General features: G+C 42.8%; 1 protein-coding gene across 2 annotated transcripts in view; it reads right to left on the bottom strand.

Moving 5' to 3' along the window:
• sema5a (sema domain, seven thrombospondin repeats (type 1 and type 1-like), transmembrane domain (TM) and short cytoplasmic domain, (semaphorin) 5A) overlaps positions 1–25,939 on the bottom strand; it is a 78,608-nt gene that overhangs the window by 38,003 nt on the left and 14,666 nt on the right. For both annotated transcript variants that reach the window (XM_076080743.1, XM_076080744.1), the window contains 8 exons: positions 21,555–21,617; positions 18,726–18,824; positions 13,664–13,877; positions 12,114–12,399; positions 10,684–10,819; positions 5,906–6,110; positions 2,563–2,770; positions 800–917 (listed from right to left, as the gene is read on the bottom strand). In XM_076080743.1, the coding sequence (XP_075936858.1) occupies positions 800–917; positions 2,563–2,770; positions 5,906–6,110; positions 10,684–10,819; positions 12,114–12,399; positions 13,664–13,877; positions 18,726–18,824; positions 21,555–21,617 (1,329 nt within the window). The remainder of the gene's footprint in view (positions 1–799; positions 918–2,562; positions 2,771–5,905; positions 6,111–10,683; positions 10,820–12,113; positions 12,400–13,663; positions 13,878–18,725; positions 18,825–21,554; positions 21,618–25,939) is intronic.

The raw sequence follows: 25,939 nt of genomic DNA, 5'->3' as shown, positions 1-25,939 counted from the left end.
TTACATGAAAGTATGACTATGTTTGATGTAGTAATGACTACAGAAATACTCTGATTGGCTGAGGGAGCCTCTGACATAAGAATTTTTCTTTCAGCTGCAACCAGTTGTGACTTTGCAAAATTAGAATATGTGTGTGTCTGTGTATCCGCATATGCATGTACAATTATGTGTGTTCATTTATATATCTGAATGCATATGAGAATGCAGTGTTTCTGCCGGAGCTCTGCTGACAGATGCCACTGGGTGCTGCTCAGTGGCTTGACTGCCAAAATATTCTTCTGAACACGAAGCCACATAAAAGGGCATGTAGGCACACGGCACTCTCCGCTGTGACTGGCTTGAAAATGTCGGAAAAGGAGCAGAGCTGCCGGCCCCCTCATACCGCTCCAAAATTTGGTGCGTGTTAAAATAAAAGGAAGAGCTGTTTTGCTAATGAACAAGCAGTCAGAGGTGAGTGATTGAGGCAGCGCTCTGGATCACTCCCGGGGTACACGTCGCTCCCCTAAAGTCAAGTTGTTCAGTCCCAAGATGCCTTTCTTCAGCGAAGATATGTTTCTCAGGTTGGTTTTAGGGGATGTTGCTTCTAAGTGAGCGCATGGAAAGAATACAGAGCAGGCTGCAGCTTTCAAAGGCGAGGAACAACGATGAATGCGAGTGTTAAATTCATGTGGAGGGGAGAGCGACCATGAAGGCAGAGTAAGGATAATTGAGTATTCTACCAACTTTAAAGTTTCAAAGTAGAGACAGCAAAGTGAACTACAATGAGTACAGGTCAGGCAGCAAGCTCAGGGACACTCACAGGGCATTTCGTGATGCTCTGCTCCCATTGGCTCATCCTGACGCTTTCCTCCAGCGTGGTGCATTTCTTCAACAACAGGTCCCAACCACAGTATGGGTCCCTGGCTCCGACGCAGGCTCTGGAAGGACAATAAAGTTCACTTTTAATGGGCTTTTATTAACCAGTCATGTGAAAAGAGATAGCTCTGTATTGTGACAGGACACCATGAAGAGAGTGGCAAAAGAGAGGAGGAGAAGAGGTGTAGAAAAAGAGGTGAGCACAAAGCAAATGAACATAAAAGAGAGGGAGGAGAGAAGCTCCTCAAGTGACAGAGAAGAGGAGAGAGATAAGCAAGGCAGGAGAAAAATTGTAATAAGCGTCTTGCAATTCTCTACAATGCTTACATTGGATCAGCGTCCTAAAATCATGTCTTAACACAATGTGCTGACTGATTTCTCAGGTAATCTGCAGCCAAGCACCAGGATTATAGTTTCGAGCCCGCATACACACACATACATTTCTGACTCAAATGCCTTATCAGCTCAACAAAGATTCACTGCGAGGATACCGTAGCAAAGATAGTGGGTTCTGTCTTTGCCGCATCTGCTTCAGGTGGTTTACGGAGTGCAATAAAAAGCCTGATGTTACTCTTTTCATGCAAATAGGAGTCTGCGGTGACGGCACAATGACATATCTCTGAGCCACAAGCATCGACGGAGCCCGACATGCCCCTAGTGATATGTAACTAAAGTTGTCTGTGGGTTTCATAACAATGAGCTGAGCGCAGACACAAACACGAGGCACAAGATCATATGCATCCATCCTTGTGAAAATGCAGAAAGGCAAACAGCTTGTCGGCACACACTCTAGCGAACACACAAGGTGGCTGACATAGCGTCTGGGTGACTAACGAAAAGCAGAACATTATATATCTTCACCGACAAGGATATCAGGGGTGACGACAGCAGCAAAAAATGAAAGGGAGAAAGCACAAGATAATACTTGTCTTTCAGGGGGCCTTACGGGCCTTGCAGATTGTACACCACCCTTCAGTGAGCCACGCAGCACACAAGCAGGTAAACCTCAAAGACCTATCAGTGACGAAGCGAGTAACTCCCCCAGTGTTGTAGCTGCCAGTCTGTGTGCATGGTTTAATTTATTTTGTCCGCTTTGTTTGTTTTCGGACTCTCTTTAACTCTCTCCCACTTTCTTAAAAAGGAAAAAAAGGAAAAAGATAATGAAGTGCCACAGCTGTAATATGAAGCCTAACCCTTCTGTGCATTCCAATAACAGCTCATTGCGCGAGAGATAAGGAATGCAGGTGTGATTCCTTTTCTGCGTGCGATGATGGATGGGATCCCAATCTCGTGGTGAGTCTCGACACCCCAGCCTCTGTCTCGGGTTTTTGTTCGCTGATATTTATGCCTTGGCAGAGCGTCTCGCAAGACGGACAGAAAGTCAATATATCTGCTAAACACACACACACAGCGGCAAGAGAACTGTGTTCGCGAGGCAGAAAACGCACGGTTCGATGACGACGAGGGAAAAACAGTGAGACAGACGGATGGAGGGCAGCCGTGGGCACCTCAAGTGGCTCAGACAAAAGCTGATTTACAGGGTTTTAAATATCAGCAAAGGCCCCCGACCAACACACAGGCCTGGCCCTCTAAGATAAAGAGCATCTTATGGAAAGAGGGGAGCTTTGAAACTTTGTTGTGTACAAATTTGCACATTTTTGACAGTTTCCATTGAGATTAACGGTGCTGGTTTGTGCATGTACTCACTCTCTGCTCTTGTGGTAGCTGCATCTCTTAAGCGGGATCTTGATGACCTGGTCTCTTACACCCACATAAAGCTCACTGCGGCTGTGCAGGATCAGCAGGCTGCGGATCGGCTGTCTCTTCCTGGGCGGGAACAACTCGATCTCTTCCAACAGGCAGCTCCCCGTGGACTGATTGAGAGGGGAAAGAACTTTCCTGATAGTACCGTAATCTGGAAGAGAAAGAGGGGAGGAAGAGTCACAAAGAGGAAGGCGGTTGTTGATCTGGTCAAGAGTAGTAGAGAGAAAAGGAGGGTAACAAGAGCAGAGAGTTTGATATGAGAAAAACAACAAAAAATATATCTCGGATGAGCAAAACTGCGCATAAGCCAATGTGAACTCAGTGTGAACCACACAACAATCATCCTAACAGAAGTTCTGAAATAAGACTGTCAAAAAGACTGGTGGTGGCTGGCTTGTCAAGCTTGATTATGCCGTCAAAATGCAGTGCTGTATATGCAACCAGGGAACTGGTAATGTATGGCACATGAATATATGATATTCCAGGGGAAGAAACCACCTTGTAGTTCTGAGAGAGAAAAGTGTGGAAACCCATGCCATTGCGAATGCGTCCTGACCCTTATTTTATGTAAGGTAGGCCCTGTGAGACGAAGTTGGGGGCAATTTCTTTTGGGAGAGCAAAAACCAACATACTCTCTTATACATGCAATTCGCTGGGTGAAGAAAAAGTAATTAGGTGCACAGTTATGCCAAGGAAATAAGGGTGAATTGCTAATACATCGTTTCAAAGTCAGGAATGTGAAAGTTAAGTATTGCCCTAAGCAGCGTAGGACGGGAACACATTACTTAGTGGCACGTTAAAGAAATGCGATTACCATTTCAAGTATTACTATTTTGACAATTGGAGATTTTACCTGTTTGCTAATTTAATGGAGGGTGGATATCAGTTTGGTCTCCGGTCCGGGAGTGCTAGCTTCTTAGCTAGCCTGAAATCACCTGGTTTTGTTCACAGTTGGACAGTGTGAGAGCCCTGAAGCTTCACTGTGAGGACGGGACTTCTGAAGAGCTGTGTGCCAACGGTGGCTAAGGATAAGCTATGTTGATGCTCACTAAATACTTACATACAATTATACTGTACATACAACATTTATTCTATACGTTTTTCTCAATTAATTTGTACCTTTCTGTCTTTGTGCTTCTGCAACAAAATAAGTCTCTTCTTATCTTATAATGTCTCCCTTTCGAATCCTTCATGTGTTGATGGAATTACTTTTTTTTAATGAGTGATACCTAATGAGTAAGTAATAATTATTTTTTTCTCCCAAGGCAGGTACCTTCACCAACGTAGAGTTTCACAAAATTGGTTAGAAACCAGGAACTTCAAGGAAATCTTTTACATTTATTTGGAATCTGTTCATGTTAACTGCAAGAGAAAATGTTGCCGCAGGGCTGAAATTACTAATGAGGGTTGAATAACGAGGAAGGGTAAATTTGCTGCAAGCCACATGTTTGAAAAAAATAACCCTACACCTTGACATCTTTGGACCCACAGTTGGAGCTATTAGGTTTTCCACAATGGCCCCAATGAGCAGGGTGCTTTTAAGCGTTAATAATAGCATGTGATTAGGTACAGTATGTGCGCTACCCAATGGCCTTGGCAGGGTTTCAGATGTTTTCATTAGCGTCTGGTTAGTGTCTGGGGAACTTGCAGTGTGGGCAGCTCTGGTCCGACGCTACATTGATCACAGCACCAGGCAAACAATGAGAGGGGAGTTTTTGAGGGAGATGCCAAGCATAGAGCCAGTGATCTGGAACAGGTTGTGTATGGGTGCTTGCATGTGTGATATCCTAAAATAACACTGACTAACAACAGGAAGATCATGTTGACATTTCCCAGGGGAGCTATGGTATATTAGCACAGTGAAGTGGGTCGCTACGTTCAGATTCTGTTCAGTACACCAGAATATAATCCATATTGTGTGTTATATCATAATACAGACACTAAAGGCGGGTGTGTATCTGGTGTCTAGCTGATACTGTTTTTAGCACTTTGCCAAGTCTAACATCACATATTGTCACACCGGCGCGATCAAACAGTCTACTGATAAGCAGGTGGTGCCATGCAGTTTAGACAGGGAAGACGAGTAAGGGTAAAGTGAGAGCTGTACGTGTGTGTTATTAATTAACCGTCTGTTTTATTTTGTCACATGGCTGTTGGCTGTTTCGATATTTTACTGAGGGATTGCATGGGAGTGATGTGCGATGTGACGTGCACGTGTTCTGTCAGTGCATATGAAGAACATATGGAAGGAATAAGTGATCAAACTTGGGTCAGAAGACAAAGCTTTGAAGCCCCCTCAGAAGTACAGATCTATTGGTGTCATTATTCTTACAGGTTTTTCTTATTTCCAATGCATGAACTTCAAACGGCTTAGATTAAACGTATTTTAGATTTTAAAAAAAAGTATTCTATAAAAAAACAATAAATATTCATGACAATATAAGTAAGAATTCAGGCTTCAATTTACAAAGCTGTGTTAGATATTACTTATTAAGAGTTTAACTCTCCTGAAATGCTAATCTATGCTAATTTGCTGCTCCAAGATTGTGTAGGTTTGAATCCTGATCAGAGCATGAGAGCGGAGCACGAACAAGCGGGGAGCACAACCGTTCGGAGCACGGAGCAGATTTTCTGAGAAGTTGGAGCACCTACCACTCACACCATGAGCCCGAAGCATGCCCGTGCCTGACCCAGAATGCATCGGCGCACCCACACTATTTTCTGACAGAAATCGGCTGTTGCAACCTCGACAATGGAGTTCACAAAGTAATTTCAAAAGGAAGCTGAGAAGCGAGCGGTGAGCAATTTGAGTGGAGCGGGGTGAAATCGGAGTTGAGCGCGGAGCGTTATTGAGCGGAGCGGCCTGGAGCGGCTTTCAACGGGGGGATAGGTGGGTATGAACAGCTCCGCGAGCGAGGAGCAGAAACTCTCACTGCTCCACTCACATCCACCGATCTTGATTGGTGCCCTGAAGTATATCACATCAGCCCCCCAACCCCCCCCCCCCCCATATCAAACCTTTGAAACAAATACAGAAATCTTATTTGTGAGATAACCAAATAAAGAAATGATGTGGTTATGTAGGACCTGATCGTGAATATTAAGGAGGGGATTGATATATACGTTTTCATGATCATTAAGAAGTCACAAAATCTCAGACGGCACATGCAAGCACCCAACAATGAATAAAAAAAGAGAAAATAATGTGTACAGAATAAAGACACAAATACTGTCTCAAGGTCTTTAAAGTCAAACACAATGCATACACATATTAAGAAGAACTCACCCGTAGCCAAGTATATGATGTGAAAAAGCATGTCTTTCCCCTGCACCACATCCACCGCAACATGAGTGAAGCGCACGTTGTCCTCCATGAAGTAGGGCACGGGAACCACGGGTTGGGCCACCTCATGCATCAGCAAAAACTTCTGAGCGTCCTGCAAGTTTCTTTCAGTCAGGTTCACGTAGGAGCCAGAGTCAATGGTGCCGCACTGTGGAGGTGGGGAAGACAGAGCAGGAAATGATGGACTGACTACATTAATACAAGCTCCAAGCTCTTTGGGATGAAAAGCCACGTAAATATGGTTCATTTTTTTTTGTCCAGAAGTACCACCAGAGATGATAAAAGAGAGGGATTGAATGATTAAATGAACAAGGCTTTAAAGTCGATTGCAGCCTCGTTGTGATGGTTTGCTATCCTCACGACCTCAAGGCTTTGTAGTCAATACACTACGGCTGATGGAAGACGACTGAATGAATGTTTGACTGGGCAGGTAGCTCTTTTATTAGATTTTTCCTCATATGCATATATATTGCTGGTGAGTTTTGTTGGCACCAATAGTAATGTCTCTGATTGCTCTTTTTTACCCCAAAAATAAGCTGATATCTTAAAAGTGTTTTATTATCTTCAGAGCCAGAGTCCAGTAACAGAGGGAGAAGAAAACAGAAGTATCTCATATAAATAGAGAGATTTCATCGTTACAAATTAATTTGGTTTTATCAGGTACTGTTGACTGTTAGTCCTTGTTCTGTGTCCCAGCAGAGTTTTTCTACTGAAGCAGAGGCAGTGCCGCAGCACTCTGTTATAATGTGAAATATCTAATATGTTAGACATTTCCCCGACTTTATATATGAAAACGAGCTCAATAAAATGAACTGTCTCCAAATGGGAGTTAAAAGAGGGAAATATTACACAGTCCAATATAGATCTTCAATTATTGTGATACTGCAGGTTTATAAATGTGTTTTAACAATATAATGTGTTCATATTTTTAGGTGTTTTTCTTTTCTTCTAGGAAACTTAATATGAAGGGATCGTTGGCGTTTTTTAATATTGCTCATTATACAGCATATACTGCCATTAGAAGCGTAATGTATTATCATGACCTATGTATCGCAAATATGATACTAAAATCGAACTGCAAGATACATACAGTATACATTCTGAAGCACGTTGTTGCTGTCCAGTGACAATATTCATGCTTTTAAGGGTGGGAATGTAGTGCCTTTTCCCCCCCAAAAAGGCAGAAAGGGACAAAGCCAGCCAAGGCACAAAGCCAGTCCAGCTGAGGCAGAGCTGGATCAGTTAAGCTAACCATGCATGTCCTTCTCAGGGAAAGAGGTCCCTGACTGGGGACAGGAGGATTGTGGATTAAAGCTCAATCCTCAAAGAATATGGCCTACTCCACGATACAGAGAAGAGAAAACAAAAATAAGCCACGCTCTACAATTACGCTGACCCAAATGACTGGTACGGTTTTTGTTTTGAACATAGATTTGCAGATGCACTGCACGGATTTGCTCCAGGCTAACCGTACGCAGCCTCGTTGTACTAAGCTGAGACTGGACCTTGGGTGGCGATTAGTTCCTGCTGACTAGCTACGGTAGCAACAGTATGGGCACTTTATACAGATCAATCCCTGGCCTTCCGTGGGCTGACGGATGAGAATCGAGGTGGGCTTCCCCGGGATAGGCAACGGATCAGTGCCCTCGACACATCAGGAGTCGGGAAATTAAAACCCTGAAGGACAGGGTTGTGTGCCAAAATGTGTAGTGTGTGTGTGTGTGTGTGTGCTGAGGGCTATATAATAACATATGTCTAAGGTTTCCTTCTGTGGTTTGTCCTTGCATGTGACCAGCGAGGGTCTATGACATCTGTGAATGTACAGAGAGACGGATGTGGTGATTCCCTCGGTACAGTCAAGGTGAGGGACAGAACCATCATTTGGCTGAGGACCCATCCGACACTCAGCTGTCGTGATCATCGTCAGCGCACTGTGCTCTGCCAGGGTGATAAGTGCCTCTGAGAAATATGGTTGTATTACAGCATGTTTTTGCCAAAATGGGCTTTTGTTGAAAATCCTCCCTAGGTCGTTAAATATTCCATCACCCTCGATCTGGTTATAAAAGTTCATCAGTTTTGGCTCCAGATAATCGGGACATTTGGCACCTTTTATGTGTATTTTAGTGTTGACGGTAAAAGTAGTCTATTTAATCAATAAATTCCTCAGTGTGTGCCGTATTGACCCAGAAAGCTGAGTTTGCGGCTGCAAAAATCTGTTGTTCTGTTCCTGCATCCAGCGTAGGTGTATGACGTGGTGCAAGTAAGAATTACAGGCTGCTATTTCAGCTTGGATTTCTCAGGGTAGCCCATGGGTGTGCTCCATGCCGCTCTAAAACAGAACTACCTTGTTCGATTCAATATGAGTGCAGAGGGTGTTATGGACGAGAATACATTCGACAGTGTTTTGCCTGACTTGGATAATCAGCCGCATTTATTCAAGTCAGAGTATAAGTACAAAGAACTGCAGCGTAGAAAGGCCGACGCTGCAGCGGGGATTTAATGGCTGGCAGAGACCCTCCAGAACCTCTGCCACAGAGAGCAAACACCGACTGGTTGTTGTTAGAGTAACGTAGCTCATTTGGAGAAGAGCGGAGCCAGAACTGTAGTGTGTGTGTGTGTGTGTGTGTGTGTGGTGGAGCGAGAGAGAGAGAGAGTGATGCGGTGTGAGCGGACAAGAGAGCGCGATCGGAGCAGAGAAGAGTTTCAGTTTAGCGATGACATTAAGTGAATGTACAGTAGAGTTTAAAGTGTGTGCACAAATTAAGCAGCTCATCGTGCGCGTAGAGGCGACGTCGAACAGAAGCTTGCGTGCAATGCATCCTGGTACCGCAAGCAGGAGAAATCAGCTTACCCTGTCAATATAGCACACCCTGAAGAATGTATTGCTTCAATTGACTACATTGACCATCAACACTGATTGGACAGCCACATAAATGGTGCTGCGTTTTCCATATTTTTCTGCGCATGGAGCTTGACAATGAATGTGTTTGTACAGTAAGCAATTGCAGTGTGACAGAAAACCTATACAACACAGAGACAGTATTAGCTCCAAACGCCCGTCGAACATGACTGAATAAACCCAGCAGGATCACTCCGCAAATAAATGGGAGGATTTTCTCTGCAGACAGATGGGGAATTAAGCTCTCAATCAATGACCAGTGTCTGTGTCTGCGTGTGTGTTGAGTGATGAGTTCACTGTGATAATTATCCCTATTTGGCAGCAATCAACAACCCTCTATTTTTGTGGGCGTATTTGTGTACAATACATGTGTATTTTGGTTGGTGGCTTTTATAGGTGCTGGTCTCGAGGTGTATGTTGCATGACTGTAAGTGTGTGTGTGCGCGTGTGTGTGTGTGTGCGTACAAAGGGCTGGGGGAAAAAAAATGGGCAGGCCATAAATCCTGCGCTCGTAAATCTAATCCTCCAACATTGACAAATGCTGATGAAGATGTCACTGAAACCTAGATAAAGTGTGCATCGGTCCAGCGGTGAGGAGCAGCTATTGTGCCCGAGCTTAAATGGAGAGATGCGGATGGAGCGGAAGAACTGATCCCGGTTTATCATTGAGGAAAACAGCCTCATAAAAGCCTATGGTATATAGAAACATCTTGGTGATGTACTACAGTATTCTGAGCAGAAACAAATATATCAACAGATAGAAGAAATTGGTTTTCTTGACGGTAAGTGAATTTCAGACGTGTAGATATATGAACGCATGACGGCGGTGAGACATATTGTAAGTTACAGATGGGTATGTATTTTTTTTTAGTAAACTGCCACAGCTAGCACTTTTTTTCTGCACGGACATTTCGTCCGCTTTTTTCCCCGCATGAGTCATTATAGATAATGTGTGTGTGTGACTTCTCGATAGCAGCCATCGCGAATGCTCATGTAGCTGCTGGCTTGACGGAAAACATGATCGAGGGCCTGTGATGGGGAAACGTGTGGAAGTGAGGCGTGTGTCACACATTGGCAGCCAGACCTCAGAGGGAATTCAATCCCTCACGGAGAGCCGCGTGGATTAGCTCCCTCACTATCTGCTGAACCCGCTGCAACTGAGAGGCACTTCGGCTAATACAAGATTCCCTCTGTATCATCGGTATACAGCAGCGCCTAAAATCGGGATAAGGCGCCCTGGCACTGCTTGGTTGCCCCTCCGAGTTTCAGGACGGAGTATAAACATAAAGTGCCACTTGTGCAAAACAAGGACAGTATATTTATAGAAAGGGAATACAGTTCACAAAACGAGGCTATGAAACACCTTAAAGGAATGATTGTGCCATTGTAAAAACCACTGGATTGTAAAACGAGCGGTCGTAATGTGTCTGTCCATGAATAGAGAGAGAGATGATTCAATACGAGAGGAAATTAATGAGAGTCAAGAGCTTTCTGGAGATCTGAGGCAGGCTCATCAGGGCGAACACACATACACACCACATGCATACATTTCCTTAGGCATGCACCCATGCACACGTACTATTTTGGCTTGTTTAGCAGTGTGTTGGGTCTAAATCACCTCAAGCATGAACAAATGATCGTTAAAGATCAGCTTTGAACTTTAACTCACACTTCATAAACTGCCTTCGCCATGCTGGCGGCGCGACTGCTGTGTTGCCAATTTTGGGCTGTATTAAAATATCTTTTTAATACAAATAAATTGCGTAGTCTCTCTGCTGGTCAAACAAATAACAAACAGGGATCCTCTGTATGGCTTTGTTACCTGAAAGTCCGGGTTGGGGTTGGGGTAGGGCAGCCACGCTGACCGTGAGTTCTCCTGGTACTTGAAGGGCCCGTTGAAAACCTGTGATATGGCACTGAGATTGAAGGCACACACCGCAGATGCAGCAATGCTGTTTCTGAATGTCAGCAACAGAAAAAAAAAAAGGGAAGAGAGACCCAACAAAGGGGGTGAGAGGATAGAGGGAATGATGGATGAGTGAGGGAGAAACAGAGGAAAGTATTGGATTAAAGGCATTTTAAAAAGGACACCATAGCACAACTCTGTACGGATGTTGTTGGTGCAGTATTTGTGAATCTGACCTCTGTGTGTTTGTATTGCTCTTAGCCAACAATACAAATCAAACACCGGACAGACAGACGCAGACGCTGGCGTAAGTGATCGTCATTATTGGATTATAAATCCAGCCACAGGACACAATTAAGATGTTCAGCCTGTCTGATTAACTGTTCAGATCTCGGGCCTGAAATACAGCTTTGACTTTTTAAGCTGTCAGTTTCAACAAGTACCAGTCTCTGCTCTCCGAAGAGAGAGTAAAGAATGAGAGTATTAACTCTCAACTTAAACTGAGAGACTTGGGCGATGTGAATTATAATCCTATGCGGCTGTTCATTAGACTCTGTGCCTGCAGGGGGAAATGTTTCCAATACCCTTCAAAAGACTTCTTTTTCAGCAATGTGAAGGCATTGACCATAAAGAATAGATTACTCAGCTTTTACAGTAATAATGGTCTGTGCGTGTGTGTGTGTGTGTGTGTGTGTGTGAGTATGGGAAAGTAAAAAAAATAAGAAATAAAGATGGAGAGACAAAAAGAGGAAAGAATGTTTGCAAAAATAGAAAATTATACTTTTCATCCATGGATGCATGCCATCTCTTACATCCCCCATGTGCATGATACAGTGTACGCTCTAATAAGTGACGATAAGCTTTTTCCATGGGATTTAAATGTCAGATGGTACTGCAATAACTGGTTTGAGTGTTTATAGGTGGATATTTCTACTGGAAATTCAATTTAAGATGCACTTGGCCATGTAAACTTCACTGTCATATCACTCAATTTGATATGCTCAGTGAGCATGCTACAAAAAGGTCACATGCCAAGCTAATGCAGTGAAAGTGTGTTTGTTTACAAAACTGATAATGTGATGCCAAAATCACTGTGAATTATACATGAAGCTATTCCGCGGATGCATTAAAAAGAACAAATGAGGGAAAAATAAAATGATATAAATTGGCGTTTTTTTAAATCTGTTATCATGATGCTGCGAGCTGGATCTCACTTTGGTTCATTCTTTACAACGCAAACAATACAGATGTCAAATATACCGATGGAACTGGGGTGACTGTGGAAAATAGATTTAAAGTTTTAAAAGTTGGTAATTATGGTTATTGTAAAATCTCATTTTACTCACACGTTGGTCGTGAAAATACCATAGAGCAGCTCCAGCTCAGGCAGGTAAAACGTTCCCTGCAACTCGTTGTAGTTGAAGGGTATTTCGCCCGGTCGGGAGCAGTTCAGCCTGGCCTTCATGAAGGTGGTCCACGTGTCCTCCAGGAGAAAGCGGCCACCGATGTCGTTCTTGCAAACACGCCCCGCGCGGGAAAACACTGTTCGGCCACAGTCATGCTCCACTGCATTCTCCCGGAAGAAGAAGTAGGTGAAGTTGCCGATATCGTAGGAGGAGACGAAGTTCGGTTCTGTTGAAGGAGAGGTGGCAAGAGACGGGAAAAATGAGTGGGAGAAAGAAGACACAGAAAAAAAATAAATGAAGCGAGCTTTGAAAGAAAGATGCAGTGCAGAGAGAGAGGAAGAAGAAATACCGAAAGAATAATATTTAAGGCGGTGGGAGGAAGAGTGAGTGGGAGAGCGAATGGGTATGTGTTATGACTGATTGACTTGCGGGGTTTGTGAGGCCCACACAACAGCAGGTGATCAGGATTAATAACGACAGGCCATGTTATTAATGGCGTTGTGCTGTAATAAGAAAACTCATTTTTCACTCCCTAAACCTAAAGGTTAGGATGAGAAATGACCAAAACAGGTGTAGCGTAATAGCTTTCACCCCATCTGAAGCACGCGACCTCCACGACACTGTCACAGCTAAGGCGTTCATTTTTATGTATGACATTGTTTGATCTGAACCGCATACTTTATTCTCACTGACAGTGATTTAATTCACCCTTAAATTAAAGTGTCCCCCCCCCCCCCCCACCCCCCCTCCTCCTCATTTCAACCCTCCTCTTCGCTGCACCTTTGGAGGGTAGTGCAGGGGGAGACGGAGGGGGGAAAAAAAAATCAATTCGCCATAAAATTAGTAATTAAACCTTTTTTCCCAGAAGGTTGCTGCAAAGCAATGTATGTGGTGGCTTTTAATTAATTTTTTTCAATTCAGCTTAAATGTGAATCAGATAAAAGTCACTTGCTGACAAGATACCGATTGACCCGCTCCTCTGTAGGCTGGACACCTTAAGCCGTCTGAAGTTCTTCAATCTGCACTGAGGAGGTTTGTGCTTGAAGCGCGTCTGAACTTTTTGGGAAAAATACATCGATTCCTGACAATTTAACAATTTCATGCTCCTCAAAGACAGGGTGAGATAAATATAAAGATGTTCTAGTTGCTTCGTAACTTTAGAAATAATTGTTTTTACTGATAAAATGCAACAGATCAATTATCAATTGATCAATTTTCCAGCATTTGCTACACTGCTTTGGCCACACAGTGGTGATTTGAGGAGGAATACGATCCTTCAACCATCAACCATGCTTAAGTACCCTTGAGCAAAACACTGAATCTCCACAAGCTGCAGGGCTGGTTTTCAATAGCTGACGTGGGAAAAGCTAAAAAGCTATTTTCTCCTTTACTGTTTCTTTCTATATAAAATGCAATGTTTACATACATTTACATAAACAGTAACATCTCCATCTATATCTGGACCCGAAACTTTAGCAGCCCCCGTATACCGTTCAGCCACTTGGAGTTGTATTGGGCCGTGCGCAGAGGTGGCAGGCCGCCCAGGCTGCGGTAGATGGCGGGGTCCCGCCCAGAGAAGTCCATGGCCGTGGCAGCGTAAAGCTCCCCGCTGGAGGTGATGAGGGCAGTGGAGTTGTGGAGGGGGTTGTAAGGACACCGAGCCATCCCGCTGATCTGATCGTGAATCTCTGTCAAATTTGTCAGCTGCAACATAAGAAAAAAGAAGAGGTTGAGGTAGGGGGGGCGAAAGTGTTTACACTGGAAAGAGCATCGACGCAGGCGATGCCTAGATATCACTAAGAGAACATTATTTTGATTGTAACAGGAGTATCCTTTGAGTTAATAAACAAAGATGTATATTTTCCTTATTTCTAAATAATTGATCATTGCAGAAAAAGTACTGCATAAAAATATAGGACAGAGTATCAAAGTGCAAAATTAAAAAACAAACCGGAGAGGTCTGGTAATGTTGTTTGTTCCTGCCAATATGCAAATGGTGCATACAGACTAAAATACTTCTCATTATGTCTTGTTTAGTTTACATCTACTGCAAAACACACACAACAATATATATATATGTGTGAGGAAAACCTTCAGAAGCAGCAAACATAATCAGAGAACGCATTTAGAATCATTAGCAGCATATATATAAAGCACACAAACAGAGCAGCTGCCTTAAGTCAAAATGTTACGAGGCAGCCTGTCCAGAAAGCAATACAATTATTAAAACAGGCTTCTTATATCCAGTTACTCTTGGCTGGCTGCAAGAGTAGTTTTTCTTGGTGTGGTTGGTGTCTCTACAGGACAACCAGCTGTTTGTCTGTTTATAACATTATTGCACCACATCTTTGAGAAGCCTCTCTGAGTCCAAACGTGGCTTGATGTGAGATGCCTTCCCCGGCATTCTGCATTTGAATATGAGGCCAAATCCAACTCCCCGCTTTTTAAAAATACTTTACTGCATGACCTCGGCTTAGCCCTGACACACTGCACTGGTTCCTAGTTAAAAAAAAATAACAACTAAAAAAAACAGGCCATAGCTCAGTGACTCAGCCTTGAATACCAAAACGAAGTAATGCATTTTTTAAATCCAAGCTGCAATTATATTTTATGGTGCAAAAGTAAACACCGTATACGAGGATTAGCTCATGGTTTGTGCTTCCATCCAAGTTCATCTAAGTTCTGAGGGCAAATGCATGAGTGAAAAGATTGCACTAATCTCAGGTTTTAAAATCCGCAAAATGATCATTATAATTATTCTATCTCCGATTACTTTTCTATCAATCAGGGCTCTACATTTTTGACTCCTCCGTGGTTGCGGAGGACCTCAAGTGGCAGCGCATCGAAAGATTCACAGCTCAGTCTCTTGTCACACATTTCGACTGATTCACTGGTAGACAACACTTCTACACAGGAGGCCAGATGCCATTCGACGCAAGTGTTGGGGGGGGGGGGGGACTTCTTTAGCCAATTTCCTGGAGCCGGTCAATTTGGATCGAGGGTTCTGTTAACTGCTCTGCCACCTCTACTCCACCCAAACCACAGCAAAACAGAGCAGCCCTGTCTGAGCTCTGCCAGCCTGAGATGAAAGCCTGGTATTGACGGGCTAATTCTGTGGGTCGGAATAGATACTTTTAGGTCAATTGGGTCATTTAGAAAAACAAGAGGAGGAGTGATAAATGGAAAGACTGCAGTGTGCCCTTTGCATTTTGAGGAAGTGGAGTGAAAGTCGTCTCTATAGTGCACCCAGCAGCTGTGTGGGTAGAACACTGAAGCGACTTTGAATCCCTCCAATAGAGACTTTCTAGAAGGAGACAACTCAGAGCTTACAGAGGCTGCTGTGAGAGCCAGTCGGGTGCTATGTGTGGTGCTCCTGAGAGGCTATTGCGGTAGTTGAGAGAATTTTTAACTACACACTATGACAGGAAATCCCGCCACAAGCTTTTTTCCCTCGGACCTGCTGCAACAGGATTATCGTTGATATCCCACCGTTGATGCAACACACACATCCTATAGCAGCTATCTGCCAAGTGATTGTGAAAAGAATGAACGAGTTAAATAAACTCTGAACTTTGAATAAACAATCAATTCTGTCGCTGTACGAAACTGTTTTGTCATACTGACGTACTTATCACTAAGCATAAGTTGAAATATTATCACTGTCATTGAGTTTTTTTTGGCACAAGCTCCACAACCACTGCCTCCCGTCAGTGGTACGACCCAAGCTTTTGTTTCATTAATGGGGGGGATTTGAGTGTCAAACACTATTTCCTGCATTGTGGTTATTTTTATGTCCCAATTTATGATGGAAATGTCTGTATTTATGAAGAGGAAAACACAAAATCCAGGCGGCAGATGACAAGTGAAAATATAAAAATATAATGGAATATAATGCAGTAAGGCGTTTAGATATTCTGTATTGCTTTCAAATATTTATTCTCCTGGAGATCCAACTTCTCTCAATTGCAATCTCTGCTGAGCAAACACGTATGTAGACATGGTTGACTCTTCCCTCCTCTTTTGCGTCCTTTGTTTGGGGATGTAATCTCTTTCAATTATATATACGTCAGTGATCCATAAATTAATTTGAATTATTTATAAACCGCTGGAGTTTAGAGATTGAGATTTCTGCTCATTCAAAACATGAATAAAAAAAGTGAATTGAAATGAAGCGTATTTCCCAAAATGACAAACTATTATGAAAGTCAATTCCAATTGATGGTGCTTTTTGAAATACTATACAGTTGCAGTTGACTGATAAGATATCTTAAGTGTAATTATGTTAAGACTGCAGTTTTTTTAAGTGGCATCGATGAAACATTTTTGTCTTATTATTCTGAAAGACATTAAATGATTCCTCACATAACATACAAACGTACAAATGTACAAATAAGCAAAAATAAATGTATTGAATTCATGTGATATTTGAATTGGCAAAAATAACTCTTCCTGCAAACCTCATAAATCTAGTACTCCGTGATGAAACCAAAGAGTCCACTGACCCAAACTACTCCTTCAATAATAAGAAGCTAAAATGCCGGAAATGTGCTATTTTTAATGTTTTTATTAAAAGACATCCTCCAGGCTGCTATTCTTCTCATCGCCATCATCCGTGGCAGCATGGCGAAAAGTCAGAGAAACGAACAGCTGTTTAATCTGTAACCTCCCAGCACTTATTAAACTAATACAATATTCTGCTCCTCATCTGTCCATCCATCACAGCCGATAGTAAATCTGTCTGAGCATGATTCCATTGCTGTTGCTGTGCTCGACCTGTGTTTCACATTAACGACACTCAGTTAGTAAATATGACAGCCCCCGATGAAATACTGCTATAATAATGTCATGACATTTCAACTATATGTATTTTCACAGCGGTAAACAGTAATTATGAGCCCGTGACCTTTGGGTGCAATGCTTTTGGACCAAAACAAATGTCATCATAATGGTAAACTCCTGCAGCCTCCCCTTCTGAAACCACACAGAAAACATAGGTATTTGATATGTTCTGAGGTGAGCAATAGTCTGACATTTTTAATGTTGGTCTCTACTGAACTTCAGTGGGCACTTGGAAAAAAAGAAAACACTTTAGTTACTTGTATTGATACTTGTATTTGTAGAACCATGAGAGGGAGAGGATTGAAATCGTGGTACCTTACAATAATTAGATATAGAAGAAGAAAAGACAACATGATTTGATACAAAAAAAAATAAACAAATTAATTAACGGCAATGACTCATGAAGAAGGGCAAAGCAGCACAGATGAGACCAGGATATATTATCAGGAGTAATGAGCTTCAGACAATATTTTGATTATGATGTTTAACAATTTTGAAGAAACACGACTTCTTAAATAACCGAGCTAAATAAGATTCATCTTATAATTAGTCTACATACCTGACAGCACACTAGAGGAAGCGAGAACAGCCACACTGCATTAAATCCTGTGATATCAAGATCACAATTCCGTCACGTCTTGATTAAATCTATTGATCAACCTTGGCCTTTTCTATCTGACATTGTCAGTTTGATCGAGAACACTTCAATTTATATTTGCGAAGTTATCAAGCTTACCCAGGTTGAAATATCACTCCTGTTGAAGGATAATGACTTATCAAGATGTGTTCCTGGGGTATTAGGTGTGACTGACAAACGAACGTGGCATATAATAGAAATAAAGAAAGAAAACTGAGCAACTACGGCTGCTGTCAACTTCCATCCTGCACTGTATTAAACCCGACAACATGTTTTAAACTTGTTAGATAAATCTTTTGTTGCAAATCTTTATCTTTGGTTTTCGGTTATAGCCTTGTTAGCGTGTCTGCTTGCTTCTTTATCACTGCTATTTAGTTTGGCCACAGCACTGTCACTTATCACTGTGTTTTAATAGAAATCAATGCCTAAATCTTTCTACAATTCTATTATCTCCAAATTTTCCCTCATTCCCTCAAATTCCACTTTTGCTAAATAGCCACCATTGAGGCCACATAATGTGAGAATAATGGGATAGTGGTGATGGTTTGTATAACAGGAGCAACAGAAGACATGAGTAATCAAGTCAGTAAAATGAAATATTTATTATATGTCTAGCTAACATTAGCTACCATAAGTTATTGGTTATATTAGCCCCACCACACCAAGTGAGGCTGTATTGGCAAAATCTATGATTGTGTTGAACAGAGAAATAAAACCTTTTATTGCTCATGAATTTTCCTTTTCATTTGTAAGTGGAAAGAATGTGTTGTCTTCTTTGAAAAAATAACGGTCTAGCACTGTTTGATTAACTGACCAGATTAAGTGTTGGGTTGGAAAAAGCTCAAATACTTAGGAGGAAACAGCACAATGAAGAAGAAAGACGAGACTTGCCAAATTCCAACTGAACTATAATCGTTGCCCAAAAAAAAGAAATAAAACAACACAGTAATTTAAATTATATCAGAAGCCTTAATTTGGTTAAGAATAATTAGCATTTGCATGAACCCTTCAAACAAAAGGGTAAAAAAAAGTCTGAAAAAAAAAGCAAGAAAAAGAAACGCTGCTGTTGTTCATACCGTTCGGTTGGTGCAGATGGGGGTGAAGGCGTTGGTTCCACAGGTGAACAGCCTGTTCCCATTCACCAGCAGCACCCTGATGTAGTTCTGGCACTCCTCCTGTGGAAACACACCGGCAAAGGGCAACAGCACCATTAGTTATCCATTGACAAGCAGCAGTATTAGGCAGAGAAACAAAATTACACTTTATGCCAATAAATGAGACAAACACCTGCAACTGCGGGAGGGCTACTCTAAAACGTGGCCGAGGTTGACAGAGTCAAATCAAGGCTAATGCCCACACGGCTTAGCCACGTCACATCTTAATTCAACAGGGACCAGATTTGGAGAGGGATCTGATTGAGGTAGAGAACAGATAAATGCAGCAAACGTGAGAAAGGACCACTCGGGGTCAGTTTAGAAAATTGCCACAGCTTTGTAGCATTTTGGGCATGCTCTTGACATTCACCAATTCAAAACAAGATTTCTCTAAATCACGGTGAAGTAGGCTACACGTTAACCACTCTCTTGCTGGCTCGCTCCTCCTCTGAGGTTTTGGCCGGGGTTTCTAGCAAACCACTCAGCGCTTGGTTTTAAAGCACGCGACAAATAAAGCGGTGCAGACGCGGTGAATGATTGATTGACTGAATGATTGATTGCTGCTGAACGCCGTGAACTTGCAACGTCGCCGTAGGGCTTTCATGCAGGTTTACTAGGGATTTCCATCAACAAAACAACAGCAGTCAGTAGTCATGTCGGAGAGCGGCGTTTGTTTTTTTTAGTCCTAGGACGAGGTGATAAACTCATTGGGTCTGCTCCATCTGAAAGGGGCCACGGCAGGGTTGGGACCCTCGTAGAAATTTAAAACCCTGTAAATCTGCTAGTGTCTGAGCCACTGGAGGTGCCCAGGGCAGCACCACCTCCCCCCTCTCTCAAGGGTCTGCATTAGAAGTAGAGGGCACCCATTGGAGAGGTGGAGGGAGAAATGAGGGGAAGGGCTTTTATCTCCCCCTATCAAGATGAAGGTTGACTCATAAAACAACTCTCTTCCCCGGTGCTAAGCACAGCCTAAGTATGTGCGTTCATGTGTGTGCCTCTTCAAAACACTGTGTGGGTCGTAAAACGTGTTAGGTGCGCCTATATATCTGTGCTGATTGTGCAGTTCATCGTGCACTGTATGCTTGTGTAAATGTGTGCGCGTTGATGCAGGAGTGAGGGTGGCTTGTGAGGGGTCTGCATAATTAAATTCTTCCACTGCAGTTTGTTTCTGCGGTAAACAACGGCATATTTAATATTTGCCCAGCTTAACGGTCTTGACTTGTTTACAAAAACTTCGTGACAAATGTTCCACGTCTGTACTATAATACAGAGGCTGTTATGCTTGGCTCTCGCATTATAAAACAAAACAGAGTCTGCAATCAAGTCCTGTCAAGTCAATTTAACTCTCCTTTCTTCTCCCGGTTGAAATAAATCAAATACACAAGAGAAGAGCGGATGCGTGCATTAGGGGAAAAAACAAAAACAATCACTTGTAAATTCACTCAATGCACAGGCACGGTATCTGTATAATAGCCTAAGCGATGGTATATTGCTGCCCGCTGAGCTAGGTAATAAACCATCGGCGGCCCTGTCAACTGCCGGAGAATGAAGTCTTTTAATGCTGTTCTTAGTGTACATCACAGGATCTGATCCTCAGTGAGCAAAACAATTTGACTCTGGGCAACAGCAGTGACTCTCAGGGACTGAGGTAGCTTCGGTCTGTAATTCACAACAGCTATCTTATGCTGGCCAGCCCGAGAATGCCTATTATGGGTCCCTAACCACCTTTCACAGGAGGATAAATACACAGCGGTGCACACACATACAGGGATCAGGGCTGGGCAGTTCACCTACAAATCAAGTTCAGCTCTAAACCAGCTGTTTGGTAGACAGGGGTTTGCCAGCTAACCACATACAAAAACATACAGTTCTGCGTAAAACGAAACTACAAAAACAATAGGAACTCCCTTTAAAAGGCCTATAAATAGGAGTGTGGCGGAGGTTTTGGAAGTTGGAACAAGTTGATTTAGATCCTTTTTGAGGATGATCTCTCATACAAAGCAGGAATTCCCACAGAGTCTATTTTAAAGCTGAATAAAGCGCTCCACATTGCTTTCAGTCTTCAATATGTTTCATCATAACGTGACATTTCTTTTACATTTTAGTGAGCTATTTGATGTGCTCTCTGGAGTTGATCAACACTGCCTGTAAAAATGAAGGTGGGATCTGTGATTTCTCTCTTGAAGATCTATTTTCTGCAGCTGTTATGTAGCATTGATTCGCTGGTGGGAAAGTTTGACATCAAGGGCATTCAGTTCCACTGGGAGACAGCATTCATTCATGTGGTATTTCTGTCAATAGTAACATGTTGATGTTGGCATTAAGCTCAAGTACAGCCTGACAGAGCCACGAACATGTTTGTGGACTCTTGCACTATACCACCAGTGTGGAGTTTGAAGTTTGTTAGCCATGTTGTCAGACATATAGGGAGCAGCAAAACAAAGAGATGTTATTGAGTTGTATAATGGGAAGTGTAGGATCTAGGCTTTGTGTCCTTCACACACCAACAAACTTAAGGGGATAATAAATTGCTTGAATACCCCCTTAATCGCCTTTATTAAAACCAATAGGTCGAGTGAGCCGCAAAGTCGCAAACATGAACCAAATTCATGAAGTGTACTTTTACAGACATTCTTTTTTTTTTTTTCATCACTTTAACACTAACTTGTTTTTCTCAACATGGGGCAAAGTGTCAGATAAGGCAATATAAAAGTGTGACGTTTGAACAGCTCAGGCATCACTTAAACTCACCTCAGACTTGCCACGGCTGAAGCAGGCTCCTTTGGTGAACTCATCGCAACGCCACTCAGCCTCCTGCGGAGAGAAAGAAAATACAGCATAAGGCTCCCAATAAACCATCAAGAAGAAGCAAACATCAGAAACCACTCAGGGTACCAAAAGAAAACAATGTCTGGCTCTCAACTCGCACAATTCCCACCTTTTTGAAGTAAGTGTAATGTTTGGTGACTTTGTCTGAGATAGCAGGGGCAATAAATATGCCAGAGAAAACATGAAACACGGTCACAAGTGTAATAGAAAACCACATACTGCGAAAAGTCAGATATGCTGGTGAAGCATTGATTTCTGGGTGCTGATTATTCTGTGACTTGAGTAGGAGGAATGGATTAAAGCAGAAACTAACAGGAAATGAATTTGACATTACTGCTTCACTGCGGTCTCAATCCCACATATAGGCACTCACAAATACCCAACTACGGTATACGGTATAAGTTTATAAGCCAGGTTAAATACAGACGCAAAATCCAATTAAGGCGCATACCAAGCAGAGAGCTCAAGACACGAGTGACAAGTTTGCGCAGAGCCGGATGCCCGATTTGATTTATGGTTGAGGGAAAAAAAGGAGCATCTTGAAGGCGTAACACGTGAGTTCCCTGGAGTAGGATGTCAACGTGATTTAAATGTGAGGAAGAAACAGCGGGCCGCCTTTTACATTTTACTACAGGAGGGAGAGGAATAAGAAGATAAAACGTTGACTCGTCTCCCCCGGGGTGAAGACACCAGCGTGCTCCAATTTCTACCGTTTAATTTCAGCGTGACCTCTAGGGGGGGGGCCTTTCTCATCGACAAAAGTTCTCTATTCATGAGTGTTGGCCTCGGGACAGCACCGGGCCACTAAGACACTCACGCTCGCAGAATTAGCCATCACTGTCACCAGCTCCGACTGGCAGACAGAGGAATACTTAACAGAAAAATTGGCCGCTGCAACAATACACTTAACGCCAAGTCACGAAAAATCTCTAAAAGTGAAACTATTGAACTTCTTTCTTGGCCACATAGACAAGAGTTTCCTGCAGTAATAACCTGGCTAGTGGCCAGAGGCTCAGGAACTCACTCCCTGTGGGAATATAGTAAATATCGCGAACTGAAAGAGAATATTAGATTTCACCTTGGTATCAGGACTGTTTTATGCCAGGAAAAGAGGGAAAACAAAAGCTGAGCCCCCCTCAGCACTGAGGAAAACTTATTTAATTTCCTCTTTCAGCAGGCTCTGAGTTTCCTGTGTGTGTTTTATGACAAGGCTTTTGCTTTCCGCCCCACTGGCCTTTGGGAGGAGTAGAGCCACCCGACCCGTATGTACACGCTGATACATAAATGCACACATAGGCAGTAACAGGAGGGAGCTTAGAGAGCGAAGAGAGCTCAGGGTGAGGGGTGCTATTCAGGGAGGATAAGATATGGAGCATTAACGTGAGCTGGCTTCTCTCTCGCTCTTCTCTGTGTGTATGCGTGTGTCGGGTCACATTCCAGGCCAAAGCTGGCTATTCCGGTTGCCGGCGCAGACAACACAGACACAAAACACACACATCAGCACAAGCAGCACAGCCTGCACACACAGCGTGTCCCAGCTGAATTGAATGTAGGGGCTGAAAAGCGCTTTCACTAATTGCAGGAGATGGGGGGGGGGACCTGTTAATGGCCCGAAATCTTACTCAGTCATGTTCAGGGTAAAAATCAATCATAATACAATGCGAAATTAAAACTTGAGATTACATTAATGGGGGTAAAGTGGTTGCTTTTATCATTACGGGGCGAAGATGTGATTTATCGTCACCTGAATTAGTTTAAAGCAGGTAGTATACAGTATTACATCTTCTAGTCCCAGTGGAATGGAAAGTAGAGTGTCTTCTGCTACTGTACTGTGACATATTCCCCTGTGAAACGGTATTTAATAGTGCCTTTCTCGTCTTAAAGTGCTTTACACTACATGTCAACATTCACCCAATCACACACACATTCATACACTGACGGCAGAGGCTATACAGTATATGTTAAATGATTTAAAAGGGTTAAAAAGGCATTTTTCATTTCATCTTGACTTTAAGAAATCAGCTTTACGACTGCTGAAAGGGGTGATGTCCGTAGGTCTGTAAGTGGGGGATATGCTGGCATCATTGACCACTACAGCCCCCCTATCTCACTGCCCTGCCTCAAATGGTCCAGACTAAAGAACAGAATCACAAATGCCAGTACCATTAGGAAACATTAAAATCTCATTAACATGCTTTTGTTCAGCCACTGTGCTCCTGAGATGAATATGTCTTGAACAGAAATATGTCTGGAATACGCTGTCGTTAAATAATAACTAGAAAGCTGCATTACAAAGACAGTTTTTTGTGCCTTTGTCACCTATAAGAAACGGAAATGGAGACTTAGAGGGGAAACAAAAGAAGATGAGAGAATAAGAGAGGACCAGGATTAAATTTAGTGAGTTGAGCATGGTGGCGAATTGGCCCAAAAGAAAATGAAATATCCATCATGGCACTGTAATCATCTCTGGAGAGAAGCAACCATCGGATATTGAGGAAAAAGAAGAGCTATACAGCAGCTAGAGGATAATTATGGTTTATTACAACCATCTATTTTCATTAATTTCATTGGGTATGATAACATAATACTCGTTCACTCAGTATGTAAAAGGGAAACATTTGGGAACAACTGACATCACTACAACAGCCAGGGCAAAAAACAAAAAGAAACCATGGATGATTATGAGACTCGCTGTAAACAAGCCAAAAGTTTATCCAGCTTGTCTAAACCTATTTCATCTGGATGTAAAACTGAGAGTGACAACGAGAAGTACAGTAGATCAAAGTTGAACCATAAAGTCTGTTAACTGCAAGCCCCCAGATATTATAACGGACTGTGAATCAATTTTGATGTAGTGGCTGCAATCTTTAGTGCCATCTTAGAAAATAGTGTCCAGCTTTCTTGAAAAGTTTACTTTGAAAAGACACTGAATGCGAAACTGACACATTGTCCCTGACACATCCAGAACTGACGTTAGACGGGTTCCTTAGAGCGTCATAGTTTGAAGTTCAGGCCACTGACCAAGCGTTGGTATTCAAGAAGTTGGGAGTTAGAACGTGTTGTCATATCTCCGCAATCCCTTGGTGAGTACTTTTTTTTTATTAACAAAAGGTTTACAGTCAAGAATAAAGTAAACATAAATGGAATGTGATTAAGATGTGTAAATTCAGAGAGAGGCGGAGAGAATTTGGCCCAGTTGGTAGCAGTACTTTGTTGCTTCAGGGACGATAACAAATAAGATTTCTACGATGTTATGTTGCGAGTGTCCGCCCTCGCTACTGTCCCCTGTAATCCTCAGAGATGAACCATTGTGCTCTCGTCAGCGCTCACACTGAGAGGCTATTGTGGTCGAGGTGCGTTCAGGACAGATACCAAGGGAGAGAGTGGGCAGGGAGGGAGATAGAAGGAGACAGAGGAGAAGAAAAAAAAACGGAAAATAACAGAAAATAACAGACCAAAAAATAAAAAGAAACCCAACAAAGACAAAACAGAGTCCAACTTAGGAGTCAGCCAGAACAAGGGAGACAGTGTGGGCAGAGCGAAGTAGTCAGTGAGACAGAGGAGGGAGTGAGGAGCTGAATTTCAAAACAGCGCTGTTTCCAGACATGATACTGAATATATTTTGCATAAAGAGGGTCCGGAGAACACACTCGCTGCTGACAGCTGTCTAGCTCTATGAAACGACTGGCCGTGTGCCTCATTACAAGGGGACCGCGATTTGAGAGTGAGAGCTGGACAAATCCTGCCGGGGAAATGGAATCTGTCTTATGAATAGCTGATATTGCCTTTTGATGTGCATGGCACAATATTATTCACTATACTATTCACACTGATGTCTGCTGATGTAAGCCGCTGAAAGATTTACACACGAAATCGGTCTTGATGTCATGTCTCAGCGAATGTGTAGGTCTGCGTCACTACACGTATCATCATAACACCATAAAAAGACAAGTCAGAGTTGTAATGACCCCCTGCTCGGCCGCTTACTACTTTGATTAAACATCTCCACTGAATGTGCTGGTATTTGTATCTCCAATCCCACTGATGCGTTTCACTCCATGCATGTAAATGGCCGAGTCACTGGGTCTAGCAATTGAATTAGCTATGCTGCCAGAGCTACGGAGGAAAGTTTCTGTAAGCTGCTGATTAGCAGGGATAATTGCCTGTCTGACGAATTACAATTGCAAGAGGCATGCCCATGAAATACAACATGTGTGACTGGAGGGGAGCCTTTTGTTTGCTTTGGAGTCCCCTCTCCGTCGTAACCACACTATACGAGGGGCAGTGAAGAAAAATGGAGCCACGAT

This window comes from Anarhichas minor, unplaced genomic scaffold (genome assembly GCF_050575085.1).
Source record: "Anarhichas minor isolate MPS153535 unplaced genomic scaffold, ASM5057508v1 ptg000074l, whole genome shotgun sequence".
Taxonomy (NCBI): domain Eukaryota; kingdom Metazoa; phylum Chordata; class Actinopteri; order Perciformes; family Anarhichadidae; genus Anarhichas; species Anarhichas minor.
The sequence above is the reverse complement of the archived record's forward strand: the minus strand, read 5'-3'. Positions and strand labels throughout refer to the sequence as shown.